Source organism: Humulus lupulus, chromosome 4 (genome assembly GCF_963169125.1).
Source record: "Humulus lupulus chromosome 4, drHumLupu1.1, whole genome shotgun sequence".
NCBI lineage: Eukaryota > Viridiplantae > Streptophyta > Magnoliopsida > Rosales > Cannabaceae > Humulus > Humulus lupulus.
Genome location: NC_084796.1, coordinates 88,351,033 through 88,363,206, shown reverse-complemented (window position 1 = coordinate 88,363,206; position 12,174 = coordinate 88,351,033). Strand labels below are relative to the sequence as shown.

At 41.8% G+C, this 12,174-nt stretch overlaps 1 protein-coding gene across 4 annotated transcripts in view; it reads left to right on the top strand.

Moving 5' to 3' along the window:
• The window catches only part of LOC133830616 (uncharacterized), a 46,742-nt gene that overhangs the window by 27,569 nt on the left and 6,999 nt on the right, over positions 1–12,174 (top strand). For 2 of the 4 annotated variants that reach the window (XM_062260632.1, XM_062260635.1), the window contains 5 exons: positions 9,308–9,409; positions 10,026–10,136; positions 10,854–11,099; positions 11,637–11,849; positions 11,972–12,094. In XM_062260632.1, coding sequence (XP_062116616.1) covers positions 9,308–9,409; positions 10,026–10,136; positions 10,854–11,099; positions 11,637–11,849; positions 11,972–12,094 — 795 coding nt within the window. The remainder of the gene's footprint in view (positions 1–9,307; positions 9,410–10,025; positions 10,137–10,853; positions 11,100–11,636; positions 11,850–11,971; positions 12,095–12,174) is intronic. The other 2 variants (XM_062260633.1, XM_062260634.1) reach the window with 2 other exon arrangements.

Below are 12,174 nucleotides of genomic sequence, written 5' to 3'. Positions count from 1 at the left end.
AATCATGCTCGAGGAGATTGTTTTAGACCGTAGAGAGATTTGTTTAGTTTGCATACTTTAGTTGAATTGGGAGATTTTTCAAAACCTGGAGGCCGACTCATGTACACCTCTTCTTCCAGCTCGCCATTCAAGAAAGCATTTTTTTACATCAAGTTGATGCAATTCCCAATCCAAGTTGACTGCTAACGAGAGCATTACTTTAATAGTATTGAGTTTCGCAACCGGAGTGAATGTCTCAGTGTAGTCAATTCCTTGGCAACTAATCGAGCTTTATATCTCTCAATGGATCCATTTGCATTGTACTTGACTGTAAACACCCATTTGCACCCTATTATCTTCTTATATGGTAGTAACTCCACCAATCTCCCCATTCTGTTCTAGTGCTTTTATCTCTTCGAGAACTGCTACCTTCCATTGAGGAGTATCAAGTGCTTCATTGATGTTCCTGGGAATCACAACATCTGATAGACTAGAGGTAAAAGCTTTAAATGGAGATGATAATTTTGAATAAGAGATAAATTTCAAAATAGGGTGTTGAGTACAAAATCTAGTTCATTTTCTTAATGCAATAGGAATGTCTAGATTTGACTTAGTGTTTGAGGGAGGAGTACCTAAATCATTGGCGGGAAGTGGTTCTATCACCGGATCAGACTCTTGACTGTGATGGGGATTTGTGACTTGTTTATTTCTTTTGGAATACATCCGAATTTCTTTCTGTAAGTCTTGAGGAGGTCTTTCTGTTTCTAAGATGTTCTCAGAAGAAGAAGGATTTACTTTTTTTGGATTTGAAGAGGAGGAAGAATAAGGATTTTCTTTTCCTGGATCTGAAGAGAATGGAGTGTCTAGAGGTAATTCTAAACCCCAGGACCACTAAGCTTGTTGCTTGTGATGACTGCGCTTCCCCTGAAGCAAGGTGGGAGTGAAATATGGAACTTTTTCAAAAAAAGTTACATCACTTGAGATGTATGATTTCTTTGTGAGTGGACAATAGCAACGATAACCTTTTTGGGTAGGAGAATAACCCAGGAATACTGTTTTTATTGCTCTAGGATCAAGTTAACTACGATTGTGAGGGTGAACGTGAACGAAGGCAGTGCAACCAAAGACTTTGATTGGCATAGCATTTGAAGAAGTGTGTGATAGGCCCCCGTTGACTTACGTTTACGCTAGGAGGCATAGGAGGCCATACGTGGGAGGGAGTGTAGGGAATCCTATTCACTAATTCTGTTATGAGGGCTGTAATTGGGTAGCACGTAGGTGCAGGGGAAATACTATAGACTACATATAAATAATTGTTTGATTGAATTTGTATGGGTCTGGTAATTTTGTAAGAACTATTGTAAGGAGAGTCCAGGCTCTCTGCTTCCTGGTTATTACGTAAAATTTGATGAGAAATTCTGCAGATATTTGGGTTGTTTTCTCTGTGTTACTGTTCTAGATTCATTGTTCGATAGACTAGGGTCTATCAATTGGTATCAGAGCCGTCGACGATGGGGCCTAAGAAGGATACGGTGGTGGAGCTAATTGATGAACGCGTGGGAGGTCTCTGATCTTCGCCTGGATGTGGTCAAATTGAATGATGGGCTTACAAAGTTACAGCAGGAGCTTCATTCTTCAATCGGACAGTCGGTAGCCAAACACATGGAGTTTATGACTGCCCAGCTGGCCCAGATGTTGAACACGCAGTCACGGAGCCCGTCGGAACCAGTTGCCGCAAGCGCCGATCGCCAACGCCGTGCAGTCGAAGGTCACGCCTCTTCGATCGGCGAACCCAGTTCAGTCGAACCACCACCAGCTGCTCAGCACTCTCCCGGGCAACCACGACCGACTATGACCCATTCGATTCCTATGGGTCTGCATATTCCACCGATTCAGTTGGGTTCGTTCTCTTCGAATCCGACAACTGGCCAAGATTTTCGTCCGCCGCGGATGGAAATTCCAGTGTTTAACGGCGATAATTCGGACGGATGGATCTACCGTGTGGAACGGTATTTTCTGATTTCGAAGATGACGGAGGCGTTGATGTTGGAAACGGCCATCGCGGGCCTTGATGGAGACGCTTTATCTTGGTTCCAGTGGGAGAACCAACGGAGGCCCATTACGTCTTGGGCGATGCTGAAACAACTGTTACTTCTTCGATTCCGGGAGGTTCCAGTTGGATCGCTCTATGAAGAATTCCTCTCTGTTACTCAAACTGGCAACGTGAAGGACTATCGAGTCCGTTGGGAGGTGCTAGCATCTCGGGTTCCAGATGTACCAGACCACATCCTTGAAGGATCATTTGTGAAGGGACTCAAAGAGGAAGTGAAAGCAGCGTTGCATATACTTCAACCCAGGGGCTTGGCCCAGGTGATGGAAACTGCCCAACGGATTGAGGAGGGCCATTTCTTGCTTCAATCGACCCCGAGCAACAAACCAGTTTTCTCCAAGGCCAGTTTGAGCCCAATTATTCCCACGCGACCCCTGTCCAACTCTTATGTGACTCGACCAGCTCCTCCTGCACCTTCGATGAAATCTGAGACGTCGTCCACTGTATCGATGGGAACCACGGCTTTCAAATCCCTCAGTCCTCGTCCTGCCAGTTCGTCCACCTATCGTCGCTTGTCTGAAACTGAATATCAAGAAAAAAAGGCATGGGGGCTGTGCTTTAAATGCGACAAGAAGTTTCATCCGGGTCATGATTGTCAACAAAAACTTCTCCAAATTGAGCTTATACCTGACTGTGAGGATTTGGGCCAGATTGCAGACACACCTCCGTTATCGCCGGACTCGGGAGACACGGCGGTTTCCGATGAAACCTTGGCCACGCTGTCTTTGAACTCCCTTATTGGCATTACTTCCGCGCACACAATGAAATTAGTAGGTCAGATTGGACAACAGCGGGTCACAGTTCTGATTGACAGCGGCGCAACCCATAATTTTGTGTCCACCGAGGTCGTTTGGGCAGCGGGTCTTTCGATTACAGCAACAACCTGTTATGGGGTCTTGTTAGGGACTGGCGGCAAGGTGCGAACGGAGGGCATTTGTGCGCAAGTTGCGCTTGATTTGGGGGCTATTCGAGTGGTGACCGATTTTTTGCCGTTGGATCTTGGGGGAGCCGATTTCATATTGGGTATAAAGTGGCTTGAAACTCTCGGAAATATGCAAGTAAATTGGAGATCCATGGTGATGAAGTTTCAGGTGGCTGGTTCTTGGGTTACCCTCCAAGGGGACCCGAGCCTTTGTAAGTCGCCCATTTCGTTGAAAGCGATGGTTCTCGCTGTGGAAAAGGGAGCCGAGGGATACTGGGTTCAACTAGGTACTTTATCCACTGATTTAGCCGCCGTTACACCTCCAGTACACCCATTTGTGGCGCCATTATTGGAGCAATTTCAGGATGTATTTGAGATGCCTGGGGGTCTGCCACCTATCCGAGCGAAGGAGCATTCCATAATTTTAAAACCTGGAACGGGACCCATTTCGGTGAGGCCGTATCGATATGCTCACGTCCAAAAGACAGCGATCGAACAGATGGTGCGCGATATGTTTCAGACCGGTATTATTCAGCCAAGTAAGAGCCCTTTTTCAAGCCCAGTTTTGCTAGTGAAAAAGAAAGATGGGAGTTGGCGTTTTTGTGTGGATTATCGCACCTTGAACCGCGAAACAGTGGCGGATAAATTCCCTATTCCGGTCATTGATGAACTCTTGGATGAACTTCATGGCGCTAAGATCTTTTCAAAGCTCGATTTAAAATCTGGGTATCATCAAATACGAATGGCTGATTGTGATGTTCAGAAAACTGCCTTTCGCACGCATGAAGGGCACTACGAATTTCTGGTTATGCCATTCGGCCTTACTAATGCACCCGCAACGTTTCAGGCTCTTATGAATGATGTTTTCCAGGATTTCTTACGCCAATTTGTGCTGGTTTTTTTTGATGATATTCTTGTTAATAGTTCATCTTTGGAGACACATTTAACTCACTTGGGACTGGTTTTGCAGCGTTTACGGGATCATAAACTGTATGCCAATCACAAGAAATGCGTTTTTGGGCAGCCGCAGGTTGAATATCTAGGCCATGTTATTACAGAAAAGGGGGTCGCTGCCGATCAATCTAAGGTGGAAGCTATGCAGAGTTGGCCGACTCCACGCACAATCAAGGAGCTACGAGGGTTCTTGGGTCTCACAGGTTACTATCGGAAGTTTGTACGCAACTATGGTAGTATTGCCCGCCCACTCACCGATCAACTCAAGAAGGACTCTTTTCTTTGGTCTTCCGAAGCTCAAGAGGGGTTTGATAAGTTGAAGGAAGCTATGTGTTCAACTCCGGTATTGGCGCTGCCTGATTTCACAGCCCCTTTCACAGTGGAGGCTGATGCGTCTGGCATGGGTTTGGGGGCTGTCTTGATGCAAGCGGGTCGCCCAATAGCTTATTTCAGCTGTGTTTTATCACCTCGGGCTCGCTTGAAATCTATCTATGAACGGGAGTTAATGGCCATTGTTTTAGCCATTCAAAAATGGCGGCCTTATTTGTTGGGCCGAAGGTTTACTGTGCAGACTGATCAACGTAGTTTAAAGTACCTCCTCGAGCAGCGACTAGTGGCCATGGACCATAAAAAATGGCTCACGAAAATTCTGGGTTACGATTTTGATATTCAATACAAACCAGGTGGGGAAAATCGCGCAGCAGATGCTTTATCTCGGCTGGATCCAGCCGCTTCTTTCGCTGCCATTACAGTTCCCAGCATTGTGTCCATTCCTGACTTGCAGAACCATGTTTCCACCGACCCAGCACTTTCCAAAATCATTCGCGAGTTGACTACAGGCGCTGATTATGGGGGGTATTCCTTGGATCATGGCTGTCTCAAGTTTAGAGGGCGTCTCGTGCTTCCCTCCTCTTCTCCATTTATTACTTTACTTTTGCAGGAGTATCATGGCAGTTCCGTTGGTGGCCACTCCGGGGTTTTTAAAACTTTTCAACGCCTCGCTGCGGAATTTTATTGGCGTGGCATGCGACGCGATGTGGAAAAATATGTGGCTGAATGTGCAGTTTGTCAACAGAATAAATATTTGGCACAGTCTCCAGCGGGTTTATTACAGCCCTTGCCTATCCCGGACCAAATTTGGGAGGATATCTCCATGGATTTCATTGAAGGTCTTCCTCTATCCAAGGGCTTTGATTCGATTTTGGTGGTTGTTGATCGGTTGTCGAAATACAGCCATTTTATTCCTCTTAAGCACCCGTTTTCAGCTTTGACAGTGGCTGAGATTTTTGTTCGCGACATTGTGAAACTTCATGGCATACCCTGCTCTATTGTGTCGGATAGGGACAAGATTTTCATCAGTTTGTTTTGGAAAGAATTGTTTCGGCTTCAAGGCACCTCTTTACAACATAGCACGGCCTATCATCCACAGTCCGATGGCCAAACGGAAGTGGTAAATCGCTGCCTTGAGACCTATTTACGCTGTTTTGTTAGTACCAAACCCAGCCAGTGGGTCAAATGGGTGCCATGGTCTGAATATTGGTACAATACATCCTATCATACTTCTATTGGAATGACTCCTTTCCGTGCTGTCTATAACCGCGACCCCCTCCATTGCTGCGTTTTGAGCCCACCAACACCAGAGTTTCTGCAGTAGACCAGGAACTGCGATCCCGTGATGAGGTCCTTCAATTATTGAAGCAGAATTTGCTCCGCGCACAACAGAAAATGAAGGCCCAGGCTGACCGGAAACGTCGCGATGTTCACTTTCAGGTGGGGGACATGGTTTATGTGAAGCTCCGCCCCTACCGGCAGCGTTCTCTCGCTAAGAGACCGAATGAAAAACTGTCTCCTCGATTTTTTGGCCCTTTTTCAGTCTTGGCAAAAATAGGCAACGCCGCGTACCGTCTTCAGTTGCCAGCCCACTCCTCTATTCACCCGGTGTTCCACGTTTCTTGCTTACGAGCAGCACTCGGTCAGCACCAGCAGGCTTCCTGCCTTCCTCCAGGCCTTACTGCGGACCTTGAGTGGCTCCTAGAACCCGAATCTGTGCTAGCGATTCGCCCTAGCTCCTGCAAGACGAGCCCGCAGGCCCTTATCAAATGGCAGCACCTGCCCGAATTCGAAGCCACCTGGGAAGATTTCGACGTGATCCAGTAGCAATTTCCTCACTTTCACCTTGTGGACAAGGTGAAACTTCAGGCCGGCGGTATTGATAGGCTCCCGTTGACTTACGTTTACGCTAGGAGGCATAGGAGGCCATATGTGGGAGGGAGTGTAGGGAATCCTATTCACTAATTCTGTTATGAGGGTTGTAATTGGGTAGCACGTAGGTGCAGGGGAAATACTATAGACTACATATAAATAATTGTTTGATTGAATTTGTATGGGTCTGGTAATTTTGTAAGAACTATTGTAAGGAGAGTCCAAGCTCTCTGCTTCCTGGTTATTACGTAAAATTTGATGAGAAATTCTGCAGATATTTGGGTTGTTTTCTCTGTGTTACTGTTCTAGATTCATTGTTCGATAGACTAGGGTCTATTAGTGTGAGGATAGAGTGATTGAAGGACAGAATATGGTGTCTTGAATTGAAGGTGTCGACTTGGAAGGCGGTTAATGAGGTAAGTAGCAGTGAGAACAACATCGCCCCAAATATATTTTGGAACATGTATAGTGAGCATGAGAGCACGGGCTACTTCTAAGAGGTGGCGATTTTTCTGTTCAGCAACTCCATTCTGTTGCGCAGTATCGACACACAAACTTTGATGAACAATCCCATTTTGGAGAAAGTAGGGACCAAGAGTGGTATTGAAATATTTAGTACTATTGTCAGTACGAAGTATTCTGATAGAGGCTTGAAATTGTGTTTGGATCATATGATGAAAGTTTTGAAAAACCTGACATGTATCAGACTTATGCTTAAGTAGATAAACCCAAGTAATACGTGTGTAATTATCAATAAACGTAATAAACCAACGCTTACCATGAGAAGTAGAGACCTTGGAGGGTTCCCAAATATCACTATGAACAAGAGAGAAAGGACTAGAAGGTGTATACATCCTTGGAGGAAATGAAACACGTGTATGTTTGGCAAATTGACAGATATTACATTGAAATTCAGCAACCTTTTTATTGATAAATAAAGATAGAAACAAATGTTGTAAATATAAAAAACTTGGATGCCCAAGTCGACAATGCCATAATATAATGGTGTTAAAATTGGAATCAGAAACAGTTTGAAACATAAGTAGAAAAAGAACTTGGAATTTTGTTGATTTGATGTTGTCTGTCGAAGAAATAAATTCCGTCACGAATCCTAGCACTACCAATCATCCTCCTCGATGATAGATCCTGAAATTGGCAAGAATTGGACACAAATTTAGTAAGGCAATTGTTATCGACAATCAATTTGTGAACATAAATTAAATTGCATTTCAAAGAAGGAACATAAAGTACCGATTTAAGAAGTAAATCAGTAGACAATTTAATGGTGCCAATTCTTGCAGTAGGGGATTGAGTGTCATCTTCAATCTTGACACTAGACTTTGTCGAACAGGGACAATAAGAATCAAACAAATGAGATGAACCTATTATGTGATCTATTGCACCGAAATCGATTATCCACGGAGTTTGGGCAGCGGAGGAGAAATTACCAGAATGTGCCACTGAAGCACTATGAGATTTGGATCCAGATTTGGGTGCCATGGAAGATCGACTCAAGAAGGAAGGGACAACAACATTTTTAGTTTCACTCTGAACTTGGTTGACCTTTTTCTCATTCTGGCGACAAGGGGTCCAGTTTGGTGGTTTTCCGTGAATTTCCCAACAAGTAGACTGGGTGTCACCATGACGTTGGCAATGATCACACCAAAGTCTGTCACCCTTCCGGTTAGGTCGAGGATCAGGATTGGATTTGCTAGATTGTGGTGGGTCGGTTTTAGAAACAAGTGCCGAACTTTCAATTGATTGTAGTTTCGAGTTAGTGAGCATGACATGATGGCGTGCTTCTTCACGTCTGACCTCAGAGAATGCTTCTTCAGTATCAGGAAATGGAGAGCAACCAACCAAATGACCTCTGACTTCATCCAAATTGTTGTTCAACCTAGTAAGGAACTCAAAGACGTGTTCTTTCTCTAGTTGTTCTTGGATTGTGGTGTAGTTGGCACAAAGTGGTGTGGTATCCAGATACAGATCAAGTTCCTGCCACAAGTCTTGTAAATCTGAAAAATATTGGGTAACAGTTTGATTACCTTGCTTAATCTCTTTAAGTTTGGTGCGGATCTCAAAAATTTGAGAAGCGTTCCCAAGGTCAGAGTATATATTTTGAGCAGCGTCCCATACTTCCTTAGCAATCTTAAAGAATAAATATATAATTTTTTGATCCATCCAATTAATTAGCAATGCAAGAACTATAGAGTTTTCAATTTTCCATACCGTGTACGTAGGATCAGTGGAAGGTGGTGCTGGGAGATCACCAGTGATGTACTCAAGTTTCCCACGTCCACAAATGACAAGTTTGACTGACTGAGTCCACTGAAAATAATTTTTTTCTATCAAGCTTGTGGGCTGTGATATGAAGAGAGCTAATGTCATGGCTATACAGAGATCCTATAGAACCATTGAACTGAGTTTGAGCGGAAGGGGTAGGTCTGCTGGTCTGAGAAGAAACGTCTTCACTGGTGGACATTGCTGGAGTCAATAAATTGAAATACGACTGAGAAAGGAAAAAAAATTGGGCCTGGGCCTGAGACAGTTGGGCTTTGGTCCAAAGGAAGTGAGACATATATATATATTTTAAAGTCGTGCTGGATAGAGAAAAAACAACGACGAAGGGGCAAAGACTTGGTCGAACTCAACGCTCTGGAAACTGAAGGGACGGAGTGTTGGAGATTTTGCCTGGGCAGAGTATCGGACTGGAGCAGGTACCAAACGACTTCGCCTGAGTGACTGGTAGGGTACTGGACCTCATCTGGAAGCTGAGTCAGACGTTGACAGCAACTAGTTCGAGGGCTTGAGACGTCACCTGACTAAGTTGGGATGTCGTCGAACTGAGAGAACCTTGAGATGTCGCCTGAGAAGATGGGATGTTGCCGGACTGAGAGAAGAGCCGTCGGCTCTGATACCATATAAAATTGGGAGAGAAAAGTATGTTTTTATTTCTGTGAATTTTACAACCTAAAATAGAGAGTATATATAGGGAAAATACAATTAATCACCCTCAAAAGCTGAAACGATTAGAATACTAAATAACAGAAACTATTCATATTCGTAACTGTAAACATAAACATTTTGCTTTCACTTGTATGATTATAAGTAACCTTTTGCTTTCTTTTTTTTAATTAAAGGAATTCATTTGTGAAAAACGTATTGGTTTTGTCCGCATTGATGGAACCACACTTGCTAGAGATAGGCAGTCAGCTGTGCTGTCTTTCCGGTCATCAACTGAGGTTCAAATCTTATTTACCTAATTGTACTTTATTTATTTTTGCTAGACTGTGTCATTTATCTTTACTCTGTTTTCTGCTTTCCTGAGGATAGTGAGTTGTGAAAGTTTTTATTTTTATTTATTTATGAAGTATTATTTTAAAGAATTGATTTCTCATGTCATGTCTACAAAGTGATCTATTCTTGTCATCTTATTTTCTTTTGTTTGTTGTTTTATATTTTTACAAGAATTTATTTACTGTTTGAATATTCCCAACCAGAAATTTGACCTATTGATTGCTATAATATGCTGTATAAACCTGCAACTAAAATTTACATCTTCTCTATCAGAATTATCAATTTCGGCAGTTTTATGTGATCTTGTCTAGAGGTCCTCTTTTTTCCTAGAAGGCACTTTTCTCTATGTCCATTTCATAGTTTGTTTATTTTTCAAATAAATGAGTTTGATTTATACGATAAATCCATTTTAACCAGAAAATGCAATATTGTTCTTATATCGAGATTTTATGGTACCTTTTATTCTTATTGTTGTGGTGCTGCCACTGATTTTGGTCCTTCGTGTGCTTTGTGGTTTAACTATTTGGCTTAGATTAATAAGAAATTTCTTTCTGATATCAGGTTAAAATTGCAATAATTGGTATTACTGCTGGCGGTGTTGGACTGGATTTTTCATCAGCACAACATTTAGTCTTCTTGGAACTTCCTCAGTCCCCATCATTGATGCTTCAGGTCCAAATAATGAATTTTTCGTAGTATTCCAAATTAAACTCTTATTACTGGAATGAAAAGGGATTGCTTACAATCTTGAGATTTGTCCCTATGCAATTTTAGTGAGAAAGAAATATATTGGTAGAGCTAAAATGGTTTCACATTGTATTTAAGTTATCTAAATCTTAATATTTCAATCTAAGTGGGTCTGTGTTACAAACCAATCCAGTCATCTTTATACCTTCAAGCTCAAGTGGTGATTAACCCACAAATTTTGTGAATACTCCGAACTGATATTTTCATTTCTGATTAATCATGAAAAATATTGTAAATTGAGTTATTGTCTAACTAGAGAGAGAGCTGCTCGTTATATTTTGTATTTTTTGGTCACATTGGAAATTAATCTTCTCTCTTCCACTCACCTGTGAGAAGTAAATTTGCCAGAATCATTTATTGCAAAGAGAAAAAGGAGAAGATATGCTATTCTCCTAAACAATATTAGAAAAAATAATCTCGAAAGAAAACAGAAAGTTACAAAGTAACTCTGATTCTAGCACTATATCAAGTGTCAGATATGCATAGCCAAAAGAGCAGACAGTAAACCAATCCGGGTGAAAAAAGAAAATGGCCCTACATCATAACCTAGTAGAACAGAGAACACCAGTGTGAACGCATTGGCTTTTCCCTGCTACATTTGTCTTTCTGATGCATCTGTGTCTTCTTGACTATTTTGAAAAGGCTGAGGATAGAGCTCACAGGAGAGGGCAAAAAAATGCAGTCAACATCTACATTTTTTGTGCAAAGGTGATTGTTTATTTCAATATGGGTGATGTGCAGGCATATTTTTCTTTAACAAGCTATGTGATGGGTATTTCCACTTTGCAGGATACACTAGATGAATCACATTGGAAATATTTGAACCAGAGTTTGCGCCGTGTTTCATCTACAACTGATGGAAAATATGATTCAATACAAGAGATAGAGGTTATTTGTTTATTTATTATGTTCGTATGGTATTAATATGCCTTTGAGCACTTTCGCGTAATTATCTTTATCATGGCTTGTCAATGGCTCTTTTTGCTTTTTCTTAATGGAGAAAATGAGTCTCGTTTACTTGTTAAGGGGGTGTTTGGTATGGGGGTTAAGTTTGGTGGGAATGAGAATGTCAAAACTAACTCGTGTTTGTTAAATTTATTTTTAATGACTTGGGGATTTGTATTTCCAAGTGGATCTTTCTTTTTTGCTTGATTTGATGATAATCTTGACTCCTTAAAACACTTTAGTTTCACATATCCTTAATCTAAACCCCCTCTAACTCTACTCCTACTATACCCAACTCCCATACCAAACACCCCCTAAATGTTTCAGATTTTCGTGGAACCCACTATCAGATGCAGGTTCTGGAGTTTGTAGCTTTTTCTTTGTAATTCTGTTTAAAGTAAACAATTCTATTTGGTACTTGTGAATTGTAAAACCAAAGCTATTTATCTGTGATAACTAGTTTTGATTTGTTTTTGACAGGTTGAAGGTGTTTCTTTTTTGGAGACATGTACAATGGATATCCCCAAAGATACAGATCAGCTCTCCGCTTGTACATTGGAACTTCGAGACACTGCTTTGGCAAAGGATACAGAACCTTCTGAAGAATATAATGAATTTGTGAATAAAACAAGTTCTGAAGACAAGAGTGATGTAGAGTTCACTTCAGTCAAAGCCAACACTTCCCTTGTTGAGGTAAGTTAGGATAAATTTCTTTATATACGATATTGAATTTTCTTCTTTTGGCTGGTTTCCTTACTGTAAATTTACCAGTTTGGTCAGTTGATTATAAATTTGTTGTCTTGGGTATGAAACAGGCCATTGTGACTTCTGGTGTTAATATTGACAAGCATCGCTTAATTTTAGAGGGAAAGTTGGAAGAGAAATACCTGGAAAGTAAAATTGGAAAAGCTGATGGATACTCTTCTAAGTTGGATGAGGTTTGTGATTATGACAGTCTCTAGAAAAGTACAGCTTATGTGCTTCTTGCTCAAAACATACATGAATTTCTTTCTGAATT